The sequence below is a fragment of the Oxyura jamaicensis genome, chromosome 4 (genome assembly GCF_011077185.1).
Source record: "Oxyura jamaicensis isolate SHBP4307 breed ruddy duck chromosome 4, BPBGC_Ojam_1.0, whole genome shotgun sequence".
Classification (NCBI taxonomy): Eukaryota; Metazoa; Chordata; class Aves; order Anseriformes; family Anatidae; genus Oxyura; species Oxyura jamaicensis.
In genome coordinates this window covers 8,079,857-8,101,346 of record NC_048896.1, presented here as the reverse complement: position 1 = coordinate 8,101,346, position 21,490 = coordinate 8,079,857, and the positions used below count along the sequence as shown (strand labels likewise).

General features: G+C 50.9%; 1 protein-coding gene across 1 annotated transcript in view; it reads right to left on the bottom strand.

The window, feature by feature from the left end:
• The window catches only part of GPC4 (glypican 4), a 69,221-nt gene extending 62,286 nt beyond the window's left edge, over nucleotides 1-6,935 (bottom strand). Inside the window, exon 1 of the mRNA XM_035324584.1 lies at nucleotides 6,556-6,935. Within this exon, the coding sequence (XP_035180475.1) occupies nucleotides 6,556-6,724 (169 nt within the window). The 5' untranslated portion in view covers nucleotides 6,725-6,935. The remainder of the gene's footprint in view (nucleotides 1-6,555) is intronic.
• Nucleotides 6,936-21,490: the final 14,555 nt, after the last annotated feature.

Below are 21,490 nucleotides of genomic sequence, written 5' to 3'. Positions count from 1 at the left end.
GCAGAAGGAGCTAAACAAGAATAAAATCCCCTGGAATAAGCACAGTGCTTCTGCCATGGGCTCTGCCGGGCTGCACGTGTGTGAAGTGGGGGGGGGGGGGGAAATCACAAGAGTGATGGCAGCTTGAAACCTCTAGGAAGGCAAAACAGTTCACAAAACATTAAGAAAAGTCCTTAAACTGGGAAGCAGGTAAGACACACTACAACAAAGCCATTCTTTTTTAATTAAAGTGCTTCATAATTAAAAAATAGCTGCTGCTTATGTTGTTGTTTTCTTCCAGAGATGCACAAATAACAGTGAACAGTACAGACTGGAAGTGGTTGCTACAGGGGATCTCAGTAGAGCTCACAAAGTAATTCAGGGAGCAAGGGGGAAAATTCAAGAGTTTTCCCGGGCCCTCGCATTGCTTAGCAATGGGAGAAGGAAGTTATCTTCATAATCTCAGGAGAAAGAGAAAGCACAAGGAATGTGAGGAATGCGAGGAGGTTATTGCCCCGGAGACCAACACTGGCAGCCCCGCGCCTCCGGGAGCTGGGAAGGGGGGCACCCAGAGGTTTTTTCTTGCTAACAAGAACTTCCTTAAAGGAATAATTAAAAAAAAAAAAAAAAAAAAAGGCAGAACAAAAAGCAGGGAATCAGTCCCGGGGATTACTCCTCTTCTGGGAGGAGGTGAAGGATTTTGCAGAAAATAGCGCAGCCCTGATGCTCCATCAGGGTGCTGCCCAAACCTCTGTCCACATAGGTTGCACAGCACTTCCAGCCTGATCTCCCCTTACCGCTCCCCTCCGAGGGGCGAGTAACGCAGACCGCCCCACACAGCAGCAGCATCCCACAGCAAGGCAGCTCTGCCCAGCGCCTCGCCGCCGCCTCGGCCGTGCTCTGGTGCAGTTTCAGTGAGAATAAAAAGTCTGTTGACATATGAAAGCCACAGAAAATCTCCCTGAAATTACAAAACAGTACTAGAAACATTGCGCAGCTCAGGCCTCCTGCACAATGTACACACTTCTATTCAGCCTTTTAAAAAACAGCTACATGTCTAAGGAAACATCTGATAATTAAGGCAATTTTAACAATAGATAATAATTTGACTATGAATTGTATGGAATGTAATGACTGCTTATTCTGGCAGAAAAAACAGAACTTTCTATGAAGTGTCTGCCAAGGAAAACGATACTCCCACTCAGCCCGGACCACTGCGCGCAGTTGCTGTTAACCACATGCTTAGCGCTGCAGTCTGCTAGGACACAATGCGCCGCTGTAGTCGAACAAGACGCTGCTCTGGAAGCTGAAGGAGAGAAAGCGGAGTCCCGGGTGCACGGCAGTCGGAGGAACAAGGCTCTCAGAAGCTGCCCCTAGCTCTCCTCAAGCGCTCGCTGAGCGATGGCCCCACCGGACAGGACCGGGCGCTTACCAGTGGCCACGGGTGGCTTGCATATTGCCAACTCAACCCCCTTCTTCCGCCCCCCCCCCGCTGTTTCCAGTTGCTAAATGACATTAGAAGCAGCTAAAAATACTTCAAGCGATTTTCTCGTTTACTTTTCCATGCCAGCACTCGCATTTGCCGCAAGGACGTTCTCCGACAGCTACCTCCCCACCCACGGGAGGCCAGACAATCGCTCTATTAATACACACCGGGCACGAGAACCCACCCTACCCACCGGGACAGCCGTGTGATGAGAGCCATCGCCAACAGAGCTGCTGCTGGTGGGCAGGCTCCACACCTTCAAACAGAAGGTGAGGAGGACACGGCCTTGTCTGGTGCTCCTCGTAGCGCACCAAACCTGGCCTGGCCTCCCCTGGGACGCGGTAGTATCCCCATCACTGCAGGTTTGCAAGATGCAATTGGTTGGGCTGCTGGATAATCTCATCTAGGCTCCCTTCTACTTCGGATTGGACTTCACGATCTTTCCAGGCGCCTTCCAGCCTGGGCTGTTCTGTGGTTCTGAGTCCCAAGCTGTTCTGTGCAGACATCCTGCAGCAGGTTCAGCAGCACCAGGTGGCACGAGTAACGCCACCCAGAACCAGGCCCAGCAACAGCTTTTCCATGTGGCCTCTTCCCACCGAGGAGAAGCATGTGAAGAAGTAAAGCAGCATTTGCAGAACTTTATACATTGAGAGAGTGCCTTTCCCACCAACCAAGGCACACCTGGGGGACACACTGGTGACAGCACTCAGGTGACAATTATAAACAAAGAGGGGTGAGCAAGCAGCAGGGCACCCCTCCAGCAGCTACTTTGGGTAGCTGTTAAATCCCATGAGCTCAGAATTGAAGGACAAGCAATTTTCTCTGTCACGATGAAAGAACCTCTCTCAATCACCACAAACAGATGCAGCTATTCCATTTACTTGGCTTAAATAGAGAGACAAAGAGTAACTCTGCTAAGACAGCACATGGAGTGCTGCCTGCTTTCAGCTCCCTGCAAAGGCTGGCGTTTCCTCCAGGTCTGCCTCCAAGCCCCCATGAAATCCACACAAGAAGAAACCAGAGCAGCATTGCCGTTGAAGGAACTCATTACACTTCTGTAGGACACTCACAGGTCAACTTATAACATTTTTCCACTGACTTGCAAGGTCTTTTTTTTCTTTTTAATCAGGGAAAAGAAACATCTATTCCCTCCAGTTAGTAGGAAAAGGGAAGAAATTTCCATCTATTTAACACCTTAGAGCAAGAAAGAGCTTCAGTTAAAAGGAATGTTGTATTTTATTTAAAAAAAAATAATAAAAAAAAACAGCCACCTACCAAGGTCTTATGGATGCCGCCACCACCATGGTCTCAAGATGCCACCACCACCAGCTCGCTTTGCATTCCATCCTGCACAAGACCAACTGGTGCAAGCAGCCACTGCAGACGGTTGCCCCAGGAAATTATGCTCCACTACCACCATGGCCCTGAGATGTGTGGATCCAATACAGAGCAATACTTTTGGGTAGTGTATGAGCAAAGTGAGTAGCAACATGCTGCAGGGCTAGTACCTTCCTGGGATGTGCCCTTTCCACAGAAAGCCTTTAAAAGAAATTTATGAAAAAAAAAAACAACCACGTATGCTTTGTGAAGTCTCCACTTTTCCAACAAAAAGAAGTTGAGACTTTCACCTACATCTTTCCAAGTCATCCCTGCCCGGGCTGGGGAAATGCAGCCAACAAGAAAGAAAGAACCCCTTTACTGATTCACAGGCCATCTCCCTGGAACAGGCACTGCAGGAACTGCCCCGTCCCCATCTGCAGGGTACCTCAGAATCACCAATAATAGCCAGCTCCTACAGAGCAACACCAGACCTCCACCATCCCAGCACCTCACACTGAACATCAGGTGGGATGCAGCTGCCTTCCCCAAGGATTTAAGGGTGAACTCCTGAAGCTGCAGCCTTCACCTTTGAGACACAAAGCATCACAGGGCTATAGGTGCAGAAGCTCCTGAAGATCTTTGAGATGTAAGGCAGCACCAAAGGGCCACGACTTATGAAATGCCTCCATGCAGATTTTTCACACTAACATCTCTTTACACCTCCAACACCAAGTTAACATAAAAGGAAACAATTTCTCTGTATTCCACACTACAAAGAACACATTATACACCTCTTATCAAGCAAGCCATGAGCTGACCAGCTGTGCACTTCTTTCAGAAATGCCCACGTATGTCTGCAAGATATAACCTATCATTTACACATACTCTAATTAGATCCCAAACCTAGTCTAAACAAATATTAAATGAAACTCCTAGGTAATTATGAACAAACAATAGTCATTTAATGAAACTAAAACAGCAATGACATGGATAAAAAGATGAAAAGATTTGCCCATTCCAGCAACGAAAAACATTGCACATATCTACTGCTCCAGAAGAACACAAAAACGGGAAAATAATAATAATAATAAAATAAATAAAAAAAAAAGAAATGCCACTATATCCTGGAATGACTCCTGAGCTCATCAGGTGAGGATGCTTCACTCACTGTCTCACAGCTCTGGGTAGGGACACGTCTGCCCATGCCGCTTCACTTTGACAATTCAAGGCCAACAGTTTTGTACATCAGCAAGCCCTGCTTTAACATTACAGAAATCACCTAGCTTACAGAAACTAGTTTGGCACAGCTTTTAGGGCACTTTTTTGGAGAGGTGCTAGGAAGTTTCTGCCCATGCACTGCATTCTGAAACAATTCTGCAGAAGAATAACAGGCAATCTACCAAACCTGCACTAAAATCTAAAGCAGAACTTGACAGACTTTGGACTGAACTCAAGCCCTTTAACAACCATGTTTCTGTACCTCCCCCACCAGCACCACAGCCCACTGAACACTCCCCAACCTGGTCGCAGCCAGGGGAGCGAGGCTACCAAGCAGGAATCTCATTTCCAGAGCCACTCCAATGCCATGCACGTCAAAACACACATCTCCTTCCGTCATACATGTTTATCTCGTTCTCACTGATTAGCCAACCTTGTGGGTAACTGCCTTCCCAGCTCACCCTGGTGAATGAAAACACATCACTATCACCTGAAACACCACCTGAAATCAGAGGTTTGGCGGGTGACTCATTTCTGAGATGCAATGTGCAGTAGGGACCTTTAGACCTCGTGTCAGACCTCAGCCTCCATTCAGCATTATCAGGACCTAGTTCCCTGGTCGATGGGACCCCCCCAGGCTCCTGCACCCCCCACAGACACCGCAGCAGGTGAACTATTGCGTGCTCAGAAAGTCAACTGCCAGCAGCAGCATGAGCTGTTACCATCTCCCTATTTGCATACAATGGCTGAGCAGCAAGAGGGGAGATCAGGAGCCTTTAAACACCACACCAAAACCGAAAACAGCGCCAAAACCACCAAACTTGCAAGGGGATATGAAACTATAGCAGGTGATGCACCCCACGTGAGCTTTAATTTCAAGTGCAGTCGCACCTGAGGTGTACACAGCATGCTTCCTTTAAGGACTTCCACCATCCCCTCCGAAATGCCCTGCAGGGAAGGATGACATTTAAAACGTAACTTCATGAGACCTGTTGCTTTCCAAGGGAGGCCAGACACTGACCTCCCACACCCTTGGAACAGCAATATAACCTGGCTGAGATTTTCAGCATGTCACTGCAGAAAGCCCTTCTTTTGTCAAATAATCTTACCTTGCTCATCACATTTCTGACCCCTCACTGCAAAAGGGCAGGGTCAAACCGACAACAGCTTCAGAGCCTCAGATGGAAACCCTGCCAGCAGGATCTAGTCCTGACATCCTCCAAAGCTAGCCAAGTCATCTTAAGTAACAATACACAAAATAAGTTAAGGGTCAAACTTTCCAGATACCAGGCATATGAGAAAGCCTGCCCATGCCCTGATCCTACACCCACGAGGGCTGGACTCGAACCAAATGCAAGGCTATTTATTAGAGACTATTTTATGAAGCAGGGAGGTTGAAGTGGAGAGAGTATTTTAACTGCAACCAGTCAGACGTTTCTCATTAAAATATTTCTTGGAGAAGTAAATGGACCCTCAATTTTACTCAAACAGATGTAGGCTAAACGCATATCATTAGTCTGACAATATAAAAGTGGAACCGATTGAAATCATTTTAGTTTGTCAGTGAAAAGGATAATGTATGCATATCTGGAGGGCACACCGATGGTAAAGATTACCCCCAGCTTCTATATTAGGCATCTAAAGGTATTTACTTGGGGTCTGTCTGTGTTGTGACAGTGCCCTAGACTGAAATGAATGCCTCTAACACTCCACATTTTTGAGCCATTCAGTCATGCATTTTTGTTATTGTTGAAAGTAGTGCGAAATTGCAGTGCATGAGCTGGAGTCCTTGGTGGTCTCCGAGGATTCCAGCTAAAAAGGCACTTCCTTTGTTCCGCGGAGAATGCGGTCCAGTAGGTCATTCAGAAGGGGAAATAAAAGCAGCAGCCCTGGGAGGGAGATGAAGGATGAAACAAAAAGAATAAAATGTTTTGGGTGTGAGCACATTAGCTACAATTTCCTACTACTGCCGGCTGCGAGCACTCCTGTCCCCGGGATGCGCAAGTATCTTGAGATGAACATGGAGGGGAAAAAGGGAAAGGCAAAAGAAATAAAATAAAATAAAATAAAATAAAATAAAATAAAATAATAAAAATAAAAAAAATCTCCCTCACTTCGGCAGCAGCAGGCACCTGGGCGGGACGGCTGCGGCGGGGACTGCGCTGCCCTGCCCGGCCCCGGCCGCCTCGCAGCGCTGCCCGGGTCCCGCTCCCCGCCGCCCGGGGACACGGAGCGCTGGAAGCCGGCTGCGGGGGGGGGAAACGGCAACAGGCGCGGTCCCGCCCGCCGCCCCGGCACGGCACGGGGAAAGGGGGCAGCCCGGAGGAGCCGCGCCGAGCTCCGGGAGCCTCAAGCTCGGGGCTGGGAAGCCGGGCGCCCCCGCTATGCTCCGGGTGGTTCCCGGGGAGCCGTGCCGTGCCGTGCCCCCGCACCCCGGGCCGTGCCGGGCCGGGCCGGGCCGTGCCGGGGCGGGCCGAGCTGGGCGAGCCGCGGGCGCTCCCCCGGGCCCGTCCGGCGCTCGCACAAAGGCGGCGGCGCTGCCCCCGACTCACCGCTGATCTCGTGGCTGGGCGCCTCGCTCTGGCTGAAGCCCTTGGCGGCGTAGAGCCTCCGCACTTCGGAGCAACTTTTGGCGCGGGGCTCGGCGGCCAGCAGCAGCGGCAGGCTGAGGGCGGCTAAAGTGCAGACGAGGGGCGGCAGGCAGCCGCGCCGCCGCGGCATGGTGCGGGCGGGCAGGGGCCGGGGAGAGCGCCCCGAGGCCGGAGCCGGAGCCGGCCCCTCCGTCGAGCCTGCCCTGCCCTGCCCTGCCCTAGCCCGGCACGGCTCGGCCCGGCCCCGCCGCCGCGCTCCGTGCAGCCCCGCTCTGCTGCGGCTCTGCTCCGCTGGCCCGGCGTGCGGCGGCGCTCTGCAAACTTGGCCCGGCAGGAAGCACATGGGGTGGTGGAGGAGGAGGAGGAGGAGGAGGAGGGAGGCGGGGAGGGCGGCAGCCAAGCAGGATCGCGCAGGGCCGGGACAAGCCTCTGCAGCCCCCGGGAAAATCAGGAGCCGGGATCCGCCCGCCCGGCCGGGAGGAGCGGAGCGGAGCCCGCCGCTGCCCGCCCGCCGACGGCGTGGTCCCCCTCCAGCGGGCGCCCCTTGCCCGTGTCTCCCTCTCCGCACCCCGCGGGGAGTCCCCGGCCCCGAGCTCCCCCCGGGGCCTCGCAGGGCTGAACGTCCCCGGGCCCTGGGGGCGCCCCGCCGGGCATCCACGCCGGCTCCAAAATGCCCCACGAGGGAAAGCGAAATGCCCCGCTCCGTGCTGGGAACGGCTGGGTTGGCCGTTCTTTTGTGGCTGGAGCTATAGATGGTGCAGCTCTGCTCCAGGTTTAACAGATCCACTAAGCTGATGAATTTTGACGGCTCTGTGATGGGTTTGAACTATGTGCGTGAAAGACTCGTCAAAACCAACTGTGGTGCTTTTTTGTTTGTTTGTTTTTTCCCCACCGAGCCTCTGTTTCCAAGAGTTTCAAAGCAGGAGAGACATGTGCCTCATGAGCACATCCCCCAAACTGCTCTGGACACTCTTCCTCCCTCATCCTTGCAGGCCCGCAAACAGGCACGGCAATAAATGCAAACAAGCAAGGCAGACGGCTGGCACGCGCTGCCTTGGGGTGCCGGGGGCAGCCCGTGCATAGGCACCAGTGGTTTCAGCCAACAGCTGCTGCTTGCTGCTGTTTACTGAAAAGCATGTAAATAGTACTGCAAGAGTGGCAGGCACCATCCTCATTTCACTGGGCTTTGATGTCACTTAGACAGGCTGCTTAAGCCCAGATGAAGATGCTCCACTATTAAAAGCAAATCCTTAGCCTCTGACAGAGGATTTCTAAAGGCGAGGGATAGGGGACCTTGGTTGTCCCACACTAACACCAGGTCCCTCAGTGCTCCAAGAGCCCTTGGTCAAATCCAGCTATGGCCCCACGCACGTGTCAGGGGCAGGACAGGAGCTGGCAGCCTTCGGACACAGGCCTGGCTCTCAGTGAGCCCAGGGTGGAAAGCACAGGGAGGGGAATGCAGCACATGCTGGAGCAGGGAGTTGTTGGTGTTTTGTTTTGTTTTCTTTTCTTTTTCAAAAAGGATGGAGTGGCCCCTGCATCTGGAAAGGTTGCAAAGCAGCAGGCTGCCTGTCCTCCATCGGCTGTTGCTTTTTCCCTGCAGTGTCTGGCACGGTGAGGGCTCAGTGTGCCTGTGTCTGTGCCAGGTCCTGTGCCAGGACAGTGCCCAAAGGGGTAGATCGCCCTGCTGCAGAGTAATGGCCTAGCGATAGCATCATTTAAACAAAGAAACACACATTTTAGTGTGCTTTTTTATTATGCTCATTTCTCCCTTGCAACACTGGGGAAGGACACAGAACAACTGTGGCGAAGGAAGTTGCCAACTTCACCCTCCCCAGCTCTGAAGCTTTTGTCACTGCAATGCAGTGCAACGTGGGTCGGAGGAAAGAGCACTCCAGTCATTTCTCCAGCAAGAGCATCTCTGACAGCAAGGCATGGTCACGCTGCCCCACCAGCCACTTCCTGGGGAACGGGAATTGTGCTTCAGCTGAAGCCTTTCAGCAGTGAAGCCAGCAGCTCTCAGCATGCAGGATGCTGCATTCGAGGAACCTCACCAAAAGTCACGCAAAGACACATAACCACAGCCTGGCCTGGGACAGCCACAGTGGAGAGGATAAAGCAGGGTGAAAAGCTTGGTTCCGACCTGTGGGCTCAGAGAGGGTCACTCTGCCATCCACTGGGGCTGCTCACGCTTGGCCGGTGAGACAAGCCAGGCCAGAAGTTCTCATGAAGTTATAAAGTGTCCTGAGAGAGAATAATCCTCTAGGATCTGGCCCTGCAATGTATGACTGAGTTCTGGTTTTCAAAGCACTACCTCACCCTCCCAGCCTTTATTTGAAGAGACAATGTGAATTTTAAAGAGAACTCAGCAGGGAGCACTGCATTTTTTATTCCAAAGCGAGAGAGAAAACGAGAGTGAGAAAGTCTGTGGGGTTAGAGACAGCTTGCCATTTGTTGTTTCTCATAATCCCATACCTCGGCAGGATTTAAGAAACCTCCTGAAAAACACGAAGGGTTTTGTCGAATACTTGATCAAGTAGTTAAATCAAAGGCTGCAACAAAACAATGGGACTGCCTGAAATTTTTCATGAAAAACTTTTTTTTTAAGGAATGAGAAAGTGGCCTCTCTCAAAAGGAAAATTTTCACTGATTTTTTTTTTTTTTTCTGTTTCTTCAGTGTTTTCTTGTTTCTGGCAGAATATTCTCAGCCTCCACACCCCAAACTTCTTGAGCGATTCCCCTTTCCCATTTCTTTCTGTTTCCAAGGAGAAAAAGAAGGAGAAAAGTGGAGGGGAAAACTTGCATTTTAGTTTTAAAAAGATGCTGAGTTTTTTTTTCAGGGAAAAAAAAAAAAAAAAAATGACTTTCATCTCCTTCCTGCTTCCCCCAGATTTTTCCCCATTACTATCTCTACCACCAGCCTCGATGTTTCTTTTCCAGCCCTACTAAACACCTCATCACCTGCTACAACAGAAGCTAAGGGCATGGAGCAGCAGCACATGGAGACAACCTCCTGAAGCACGGGGTATCCTGATGATCCACACCATCGGGGCGGGGGCTGATGTCCCTCTTCTCCCCGACCTGTGCAGACAGTTGAGCCCATGCTGTCACCTGGGGGCCCTGAATATGTCCTGCCACCGTCACAGGGGCACCTGACTCAGCAGAGCCAGCTCCTGCCTGGTCCTGCTGGCACAGACCTATGCCAAAGGTCGGGCATGCTGCTTCTGCCAGACACAATGCCAGGGGCGTCATCCTGCACCCCACACTTCGTCCGCACAACATTGTGTCGAATTAATTAAAGTCACTTTAAATCCTCTCTGGAGGAGCTGGGACAAACCCTTCAGGGGGATGTAGGTAAGTCAGTACGAATCTTATTGGTATTGACCACGTTCACATCAGCAATACACCAGCTTAGGGTAAAAATCAGTCCAAATCCTTCCCATGTATGCAGGTTTCACTGGCTCGATTTAAACTTCAGGTTGGTCAGTGCAGGACAGTCCTCTAGCATTGACAATTCTTAGCATTAGAGAGCAGCCCAAACCCAGAACTGGCACCAATTACATCTACAAACCCCACAGAGGTCCTAGGAGGGCTTAAGCTATCTATTCTGTTTGATTCTGGTCCTGGCTAGAAGCCTGCCACAGCCCTGCAGTGTTTCCAGTCATTTGTCAGGGAATTTAATGGGGGGTTGTATGTAGATAAAGATTTCAGATGGAGCCCTTTAGGAAAACCTGGCTGAATACGGCCCTTGGGTCTTATGATCTAGCAGGAAAGCCAATGCCACAAGAAGGTTAGAAAGTGTTGAAAAGGAGCTGGACAGGCATGTCTTCCCAGACACCGCTCATCAGCAGGAGCCGGCTCATTGCAACCCTGAACCAGGCATGTTCGCTCTCCTGCGGTGGAGGAGCCGGGCTGGAACGAGGGCAGCTCAAGTGGAAACAGTCTCCTTTGATAAAACCCCAAATACCACAAATTCAGAGGGTGTTTAATCCGGGGCATGTGTCACGAGGATGGGGGGGATTCTGCTTGTTGCAAAATGAGGCTTTGAATATGGGTTTCAAATGTCAATGGCCTGATATTTTAGGGCAAGCAGATACAGTGTTTCATCTTGGGCTGATGTCTCCATTTATTTTTATCACTTATTTTTATCCCAGGGCTCCTTTACTTCATCCAGTGCACAGAAACCTCCCGCAGTAGCTGCTAGGCAGTGGGGTAAGGTGTGGGTTAGCTTCTTTGTGCCTCCTGCAGCAGGGAGATGCTGGATGCCCAGTGCGTGTTTCCCAAAGCAATGCAAAACGATGCAAAATGGGAAGATGTGAGGGGGGCAGTGGGGAACAGGCTGGCCGATGCAATGAGGCTGCTGCCACTGTTTCACTCAGCTGCCTGTTTCCAAACTGGTTTGCAAGGCCTGGAGCTTGCTGTGTGGAGCTCAAGACCATCTCAATTTTAGTGAATGCAAGCGCTTGCCTTTCCCCCAGAGAAGCACAAGTCATCTCTGCCCTGTCCCTGGACACTGCATGGAGGAGACTTGGGGACACAGAGCTTTGAAGGGCACAGGAATGCACTCCCTTTCACAGATTTTCATGCCTGCACTTCCCAGCTCTCCCCAAAATGACTGTGCAGCAGATGGCTCTGACGTGCAGCACGCTCACACCCAGCGGATAAAAATATTCCCCAACAGATTCCCAGCAAGCTCACGTCAGTCACTGTCACTCCAGAGCTGGCCACAGCTTCCTCTCCTCTGCAGGCCCCCGGGCCGCATCCTGCCCATTGCCACCATGTGGCAGCAGGGCTGGTGGCCCCGCACCACGACGGTGGCACACGAGGCTCACCCGCACCTCTCCCCACAGCCCAGCGTCCCCGGGACACCAGGATCCCAGGGGGACTGCACCGCAATCATACTGTAGATGTGAAAGGGGGTAGGAGTGCATAGGGCGGGGTGGCTGGAGGGTGAGCAGCATTTACCTGGCAGGGGAGAAGATGAATAGCATAATTCAGGGATGACAGGGGAAACAATCCCACAAGGTATTCTTGCATTTTCATCCCTCCCAAGCGGCAGCTCCTCGCTCAGCCCTTCCCCAGACCCCAGGTGGTCTGGGCTTTATTTACAGTAGACATCACTGCCTGGGCTGAACATCATATTTTTTCCCTTTTAAAACATCATTTAGCAATGGTGCCAGTCCACCCCCAGGTGGATACAGCCAAGGCAGGGGTAGAACGTGGTTTTTGGGGTGCCTGGGCCACCAGAGAGGCTTTGAATGGCCACAGGAGCTCCTACTGCAGCCCCACGTTCATCCAGACCTCAGTGCCAGAGAGGAGGTCAGTCATAACACAGAGCTTTGGCGAGCTGATATTAATGAATGACAAGAAAATATCTAGCAAGGGGCAAAGGACTAAAGACAGAAACCAGGATGCACGTGGTTAAGGGCAAACCGTCACTCATGCCTGGCTAGCCAGCAGGGCAGAGTTCAGCTGGGCCACATGCTCCAACCTTTGCGCTTTGCCCATTAAATGTGGAGCCTCCCAGCCCCCAGATAAGCACATCACCTCTCTGGTGGGCTCACAAAAGCCTGGAGTCACAGAGATTAGACCTGGAAAAAGCTTCAGATACCTGATGCCTCCCTCTGGCCCAGTAGGACCAACCTTGAGCTGTACCTTCCCCTCTGTACAAATCCACCCCCATATCCTTCCTCAATGAAGACCCATGCAGCAGAGCCAGGGTAAGAGGGAGCCCATTGCTCTGCTGTGGCCAGCAAGACCATGCCAGTCCCCTCCAATGCCGGGCATTGCCGCTGGGCAGTGCTTTCTCCCTTGGGGCTGGAGGCTGGTTCCCACCATCAGTGCTGGCACGGTGCTTCACCAGCTCCTCCGCCCCACCTGGGTCAAGCTGCACCTCTCCAGGGCTGGAGCCGCACTATGGTGGTCAGCAGAAAAGTAAGGGGTAGGTCCTTAGGACCTGGATATAGAAGTGGGGTTGCCAAGGTGAGCTCTACTGATGCTAATTACTGCACCCAGCACTTAATGTGGGCCCTTTCATTTCCCTCTTAGCGCTCCTACCTGGGCACCAGTCCAGCAAGTGTGTTGTTCGGAGGTCTCTGCCTCGCTATGGCAGGGATGCATTAACAGTAGTGAGCATGTCATTAGCAGACTGGATCAGAAGTGGCTAAGCCCTTTAACTTCACCAGCAAGGCAGGATGCAAAACAGGCCAGCATGATGGCAGAGGGGCTGCTGGCATGGGGTACTTGTCCCAGCCTTGCCCTACAAATGTCTTCAGTACCAATCCCCAAAACAGGCAGGATGCCCATCCTCTACAAGTGGCATTGGTAGCCCTTGCCCTCTTCCCCCCAAAACTGTAAACACTTTGCATTTTGCTCCATCTTCCCCGCCTGGCAAAGAGGAGAGTCACAAGGGCTTCCAGACACGCATGGTTATATTGGTGATGTCTGCAATCCTTTTTTTTTTTTTTTTTTTTAATCTTTTTTACTCCCCTCCACTCTCGCCCCTCACCCCCCATGGTTTAAAGTTTTCAAATGAAAATATGCAAGTTGTGACTTGTGGTAGCAAGTCGGAGCTTGCAAGGAAAGCGGGGAGGGAGAAAAAGACAGAGAGATCTGATCCAAGAGCCAGCAATTGTTTTTATCCTTTCCAGATGAAGGAAAAAGATCATGTTATTTGTTCAGCGTAAAGTTCCAGATTTTCAGGAATGAAATCTGAGAGCAACATGTCAACAGCCTGCCTTGGGAGCTACAGTGGATGGTGTCCTTTGTGCCCCCAAACAGCAGCGAGGCCGGTAAGCTCGGCTGGTAAAAAAAGGCTCCATTCTCACACTCTGAAGTGGTGGCATTAGATATCAGCAAGATAATGGGCTCAGCGCCTAGCCTTATTGCTGCTCCCAACAGAATGGCCTCAGGCAGCTGGCTTTGATGCACTCATTTATTTGCCTTTTCGCAGATGATATTTTTAACCAATATTGAGGTTTGGGCATAGACTGGAGAGAAAGTGGAAAAAATGAAAGTCATTTTATTGCAATCATTGATCAGGAAGAAGAATGGGAGAAAAAAAAAAAAAAAAAAAAAAGGAAAAAACTCAGCCATTTGTTACTCTGCAGGCCAACATTTCCTGCTGTAAATCACCCGGGATGTGTGGTCACACAGCTGGAGGGACATGGGACATCCCGCGCCAGCCACAAGGGCCATGTCCGGCAGTGCCAGGGGCTGTCCAGCGTGCAGCCCCAAGGCATTTGCACTTGAATCCGCAGGGAAAAGGAGGGAGATAGTGGGGTCAGGGAGGTGGCCAGTGGCGAGATTCAGCAGGGCTGATTGATGTGCACAGCGACATGGGTGGTCCTGCGCCACGGGGCTGGGAGCGTGCCCCACACGAGGTGGGGACGGCAGGAGCAGCTCCTGCCCTTTGATGCACTGCCCTGAATGTCCCCACTGCAGAGGCACAGATGACCACAGGGTGAAGCTGGCATCCCACAGGGTGCTACATCCACGCTTTGTGTCCCCTTGGCTCTAACCTGGATCAAAATGGCAGGTCCAAGGATGTCCCCTCTGTGCTGGCACACTTGCCATGTTCGTGCCTCACTTCTGAAACCACCTTCATGCCAAATAGTCGGCTCTCCTCTGTGCAGCACACTCATGGTCCTGTTCTCGCCAGCAAAACCAGCCCCCCCCGCCCCCCTCCCAGCTCTTGAATGAGGGGAAAAACATTCAGCATTTTCTGGTATTAACAGCCAAGTAAAAGTTCCCCATGGAAAATTTCATTCTGACTCACAGCACCTTTACTTCAGCTGAGAAAGCAAAGCACCAGGTAGCTGCAACACAGGTCTGAAAGTAACCACCGGTGCTGCTGAGCTCTTGCAATTTAGGTTTCACAATACTTAATCGAGGTGCCCAGCATTTGAAATTGTGGTCTGAGCTTTTTGAAGAGTATTTTTTTTTTTTCCTTTTTTTCAGGTCCCACGGCTGCAGTGTAAAAACTAAAAACTCACACCCAAAATATGCAAAACCAGATGGTAGGAATGGAACTCCAAATTAATTATTTTTTAATTTTAAAATCCTTTTAAATTTAATTAGGTTCCTAAAGCAGGCCTGTCTGCCTTGGAGCCTCACTCAACACTTGTACGCTGCTGGGATGACAATACCGTGACATTTACAATGGCACCAGCTCCCATGGGCGTTTTTCTCCAGAGCCCCCAAACCAGCACGCTCATCCCAGACACACGAACGCACTCCTGAGTCACTCGAGCCACATCCCGAGTGCAGGACCTGGCACAGCCTGGCCCTGTTGTGTCTGGGCAACACTTGGAGCTGTGCATGAACCCAAGCGTCCCCCCCTGCTCAGCTGCTTGCAGCTCACTGGAGCGCTCCCTCCAGATCACAAACCCCCCAGCAGAGCCCACGCTTTCTGTGGCTGTGCACACTTGCAGACTTTCCAGCTGTGCCATCCTCACTCCCTAGCATGGCCCATACCTGCTAACTGGCCGCTTTGGGTTTTTCAGACCCCAAGCAGGAGGCAGATCTGGCACAGAGAGACGGGGCTGGTGGCCCAGCCCAAAGTGTGATGGCCAAATCCCTCGGCCAAAGACTCCCAGGGACAAGCAGCACTTGTAGCACTTTCCTGGGTGGGGAAGGCCCAGGGACCAGCAAGAAGACCCCCCCTGCACAATATGCCAGACTGATGCACTCAGGAAGCATCCCTTGTCCCTCCCATGCTGATTTTATTGCCTGAGCTGCAGCTGCCCCCGCTTATGCAGTCAGGTCCTTTTTGGGTTTCTCAGCAATAGCAGTGGCAGGGGCTACAGGAGAGCATCAGACGGCCCCTCACCGGCAGCCCTGATCCCGGCCTAGTGACCAGGCACTCGCAGCAGCCCTGTAAGACATCCATTCACCCACCCACGCTGTCAGGAGCGAGATCAAGAGCAAAGAGCAGAGCAGAGCACTGAGATGCCATGTGACGTGGTGTAAAAGAGGTGGCAAAAGCTGTCTGAGCAGCGTCAGGGGAATCCACTTATCTCAGCCAGTGGACAGAGGGACTTGAGGAGCTTGGGTTTAGAGATGGGATTAGCAGGTCAGAACCACAATGGCCAGGTGCTCCATCAAACAGTTGCCAGAGGTGCAGTCTGGCAGCCCATCAGGCAGTGGGACCACTCAGTTTCCTTAAAAATAAATAAAAGATGTGCATCTTCCCTAAAACGATCAACCTAGGAACGCTGTGAAAAAAGGTTTCAGGCAAGAAGCAGGCACACGGAGGTTTGAGGAAGCATGTGGGCTAGGCTACAGAGCAGTTATTATTATTACAGTTATTATCACACCAGCACATAAAAACACTCTCTTCCTCCCCAGAAGGGACCTCTGTGACGGTCCCTGTGGAGGTGACACCTGGCGTGTGGCACCCCATGGCAGCCGCTACCATCTCCCCCCCTGCACCTGGCACCTGCACCCCCTGAGTGGTGGCCCCGTGAGAGAACGAGGTTGCCCCCAAGCTGAGCAAGCTTCTCTGAGAAAGACAAAAGTCATTTGTGGAGAAAACCTTCGGCCTTGCGATGCAGCAAGAAAGAGGAAGTGGGCGATCAGATGACAGCTTCCCCTTGAATATCACCACACACGCTGGAGCTGGGGAACTGGCGACAAGAGGTTGCCTCTGTTTCTCTGTCCTATTTTATTTCTTTTATAACTTTTTTTTTTTTTTTTGGTGGTCACACATTTGGTGTCTGCAGGGCAGTTTCTGTAAACATCAGACAGCATATGTAATACTAAATAAAGCAGCATGCAAATCCCATATCCACATTCACAGTCCGCAGACAGTGTTTAAAAGGTGCAAGACCCACGTCTATATTTATCCTTTCACCAGCATATACATGACTGCTAAACATTTGTCTCCAAGCTGTTGTACACAGCTACAGTTCATTTCCTTGTCTGGACTTTTTGCCCTAGCACCTGAGGTCTGAAGAAAATCCCTATTGTGCAAATGAGTCTTTTTTTGTCCTTAAACAGCCTTTCATTACAGACGGTGTGGAGCGCACCACCAGGGCACCTGGCACTTGTCACCTGGAGGCGGAGCTGGCCCTGCCAGGGACAAGCCCTGGATGAGGCACATAGTCTCAAGTTCTAATTACTTTCTGCTTAGCAAAGAGGCAAAGTGTTTGCTTTTCCTTACCAGTTTTAAATCAAAGCACATCTCATGGGAAAGGTGGGAACCAGAGTGCGGCTTTCCCACGGGGATTGGTCCAGCCTCACAGCAGCATTGACAAGGGCCAAAAGCCCTTGAGACCTTCCTGTGCCAGCCACACGCCGGGCCAGAAAGCAGCGGCTCGGGGCTGGGGGCAGGCACAGAGGCAGGACACTGCCGCAGCACTCTGGGAAAGCAGAGCCCGTGCGAGGTCCCCAGAATTCCCCCTGCTGCTGGGATGGAGACACAACCACGTGCACATGTGGCACAGCCCAAGAGCGTGTAGCTCAGTGTTTTGCAACAGTCCAGCGGCGGGGTATTGCTGCACAGACAGAGAAGGCAAGGAAGATGTAAATGAATCCGCTCTTTCCCCATATGTTTGACTTTAGAGTGATTCATGTACTAATTCTCAACTTGTTTCTATTGCAACGGCAAATTCGCTTTATCCTCTTTCTAATGGCTCCCTTGGGACCTGGAACAATAGCCCACAACAATGAGCCCTAACAATGCAGCTGGTGCCGCTCCGTAGCCCAGCCCTGACCTTTTGTGTCACACCAAAGGTGTTCGCAGGAAGGGCGAGAACTGCTGCCACCACGGGGCCCCCACGCATGGGGTCTCCTTATATCTTACTGATGAGAGGCAGTAATTAAGGCGAGAGCTACCAGCCCCCTCACTGTCATCATTCATCCACCACCGAGTCAGTGTCCTCCTGCAGACTCTGGCCCCTGCTGCAATTACCCAAGCCAATTAGCACCCTTGCTGCTGTCAGTAGCATCTCTGTGCTGCCCAGCCAGGCTCCCTGTGCCAGCAGCAGCTGCTGGAAGTGTTTGCAGAAGGGACGGACCACTTCGGCTGCAGTGCTTGGCATGGGCTTTCTCTGATGTGCAGCCAGGCACATGCATGCACCTTTGTGGGCTGAAATAGCATCCCTCTCCTCTGACGGGGTCACCACAAATACATTGATGGGAAACGGCGGTGAATTGCTGCAGGTCTGACACCCTGCACCAAATCCCAGATCGTTCTGCAGGTTTCAGATCAATTTTATAAGCCACTTATGCCACCATTCCCCCCCCCCCCTTTTTTTTTTTAAAAACTCATTGTTTTTCTTTCAAATGGGAACAAATACACCCAATACTAGGAATTTTGCTAGATAAAGTCCAGATGACAAGTTCTCAGAAAACAGTGTCAGCTGCCGAGATTCAGCTTCAAGAGACATCATCCAATGTTAACCGTAAACAACAGGGGCAACGAAATGTCTGGCAGATCTTGAAGTGACACGAGATGCCTGCGCTCCACAACAAACCGATTTCACACCACGGGAAAGGTCACCACTTTAATCCACTTCTCGGAGGAATGTACACAAATGTCATTCTTCTTAACATCTGTAATTAAACAGCCTCTTGCTTTGCTATCCACCCTATGTTTATTTTCACATTTGCTAACATGGTGGATGGTAATATAATATGACACTGAAGGGGTACAGGCTGCTACAGACAGGTTTTCAATTTTTTTAGTGATTTGCCTGCAGAGAGGTAGATTTGAAGGGTGGTTCTGCTGCTTGGATCCAGCAGCTATTTCCTTTCTGGATGTGCAGCATCTTTGTGCACTGGAATAATAATAGCAAGAAGGACAGCAAAAGCAAACAGGAATTGCTGGCAGGAATTCCCAAACGTGTTGACTCATTACAAGCAAATATTAAGTTCTCTGCTAGGCTCTGACGAGGGAGGCTATAGCCACAAAACCAGGGGGTTGCTGTGAGGTCTGCACCTCTGCTGTGGCAAAGCATGGTTCTCGATGGTGGGAATGTGGTGGGGCAGTCAAGTAAGGACTCCTATGTGCCTCTGGACACTGGATCATCAGAAATAACACTGAATAATCCCTAACAGTGCCCTTCTTTTCCATGCTCTTGGTGCCAGCATGAAGGCTTTTGCTGGGAGGGCACTGACTGGAGGGCACAGAAAGGGGACGCGGCCCCTTGCAGCCCAGGGGCAGGCTGTGTATTTCAGCTCTAGCATGCTTTCAGCAAAACAACACCACCATGTTTATTTTCAAAAGCACACACTGTTTGACAAAATAAACGATATTTGATTAATGCCGACTGCTTTTCTGTTTTTTTGAATGCAGTAAATTTGCTGACTGTATAAACATGCCAGGGCTGCTTCATCTGCCTATATCAAAATTTCGGTTACCTCATCTCTGGGGAATGTCCTTCAGTAACATTTTGACAAGCTTATTTAGGGTTTTGTTTGTTGCCTTTTTTTTTTTTCTTTTTTTTTTTTTTTTTTTTTTCTTTTTTTTTTTTTTTTAACTCCACTTTTACTTCTTTGGTCTCCCATGACCAAGCAGCAGGCGGGAGCCCACTACTTGATCCCAACAAAACCCACTGCCTCTCTTCATGCAGAGAGCTTCACTGTTTTTACAATGTGTCCCTTACACCAAGATTTTTCAGTGTCCCTAATAAAAGGCAGAAAAAATAAACTCCCATGCTGAGGACCAGCAAGCATCCTCCTCCAATGGGATTGTTTCACATGCTTCCCCTCCAGCTGCACATTTCCACACCTTTATACCTGGGTCCTTGCTAAAGCAACAAATAATGCACATGCAGGATCTGTAATTCTGCCGACACCCAGCTGGGTCAACCTCAGCTACAGATTTGCTGCTGCTCATGTAAAAAATCACTGGGTTTATGGGAACAGACACCTGCTTCTGGGATTGTGGCTTGTGATCTGGTAAAGTTTTAGCAGTTTTGTCAATCATTAAGCTGCAGTGCTGCTGAAAAGCTTAGGAAATCTCCCAGCAAGGTGCCCGAAGGTTTGGGAAGCAAATTATGTTTCTGAGATGCTTTAGCTGAGGTGAGAGGCTCTTCAGGACAGAATTTGTCCTGAGACACACGGCCACCGGTGCCCCGGCAGCTCCCACCAGCGAGCTGGGAAGCAGTGTGGTGCTGCATGCTGGTGATGCCCAGCTGGTGATGAGGTTTGAAGGAGGAACCTCAGCAGCACCCGTGTTGTTTTGAACATTTTGAGGTCTCTGTGGTTTCCTGGATTTTATCTGACAGATTTATGAGATGTCCAGTCCCTGCCAGCAGCCTGCTCAGCCCCTGCTCCTTGTTCCTCTTCCACCCCTGCAATTGCCACCAGCTCCCCTGAGGCCACAAAGCTCTCACTGCTGGGCTGGCAGCTGCCAAGAAACCGAAGAAGAAAGAAAACAAAACTGCCAAGGAAGCTGGGCACAGGCAGTCATCTCTCCCCCTTGCAAAACAACAGTGATCAGTGGGCCACCTAGTCAGCACTGTGGCCCGTGCCCGAACTGAGCACCCTCCTCTGAGGCCAGGGAGCAGCTGGGAACTGCCCTCTTGGCTGGTGGCTTCTCCTCTGCCATACCCATGAATCAGCACGCACTGGTTCGGACTCAAAATCAGAACAGTTGACAGCACATGCTTACATGTGCCCCTTATTCTAAGTTGCAGGAACACACCCACGTTTGGCTGCCATGCTCACAGACGTGCCTGGTACGTGCTGCAGGCCCTGGGTAAGCGATGCTTTGTTTCGGTGGGAAGCACCAGTGAACCCAGTCTGACATCCCCGCTGGCTCCCTGCTTGCAAGTGCTTCAGCTCTTTGCTCGTGGACATGAAGGAGCAGTTCTGAAAAACTCCCCTGAAAAACAAAACAGAGATATTCTAGATCTCACTTCCCCAAACTGCGAGAGCCATAAGCACCAGCTGTTTCAAGCAGCTGTTAAGTGCGTTAGATTACAGCATTCCAGGCTCTAAACTATTAGTCAATTGATTAATGAACTGGGATTTCTCATCCAACAAAAATATTTTGGTTTTAAATTATAATTTGATGCATGGTTACTACAGAAATACATTACACATGTGAAGCATGTGTTTGAATCTCGGCCCTACCCACAGACATCAGCAGAAGGTGCTGGCTTCGCCACCTTCTCCAGGCTGCTCACAAACCCACCCAGAGCCTCATCAATGCTGTGAGCAGCGAGATGCTTCTCCATCCTGCTTGGGCACGGCGGCAGCAGCAGCTCCTGGCTGCCAGTGTTCAACAAGAGCTGTAAAGCAGAAAGTGGCAAGAGTTCAGCCACGAGGCTGGAAACCTTTCCCAATGTCCTTCTGCCTGCACGAGGAAGACCGCACCAACCACACAGCTCTGCAGGTGGAGGCTTGGTGATCAGAGTAAGGAAGAGCCAGGAACTGGCTTCTGGGTTTTACTGCAGGGCTGGAAATTATCTAGAATGTTTATTTATTTATTTATTTATTTTACTTTTTTTTTTTTTTTTTTTTTTTTTTTTTTTTTTCCAGGAGCACCTCCTTGACATAAAACCCTGTGTCGATTTTCCCACTGGCAGAAAACCAGACAGATATTTACTCTGGCCACATGCCTCCCTGGCCAGACACGGCCACGGCCACTTTGCCACATTATCATGGCAGTGGGAGCACAGCCGAGCTACTGCCCCAGCAGCTCCTGTTGCCTCAAGCCCTGTGTTTCCTCGCTGTGTTATCCTGTCCTGGCACACTTACGTGCACAGGGGATGTAGCAGTCCCCAGCCCCTGATGAAGATGTTCCACCCCATGGCAACACAAGGGACAGTAAGCAGCAGCGGCATGCAGAAACAAGAATTTCTTATTTCTCGTGGCATGGGAGTAAAATAATGCCCAACTGACCAAAACTGAATCCCAGCTTCACTTCACCTTAGTGGCCAGGGCG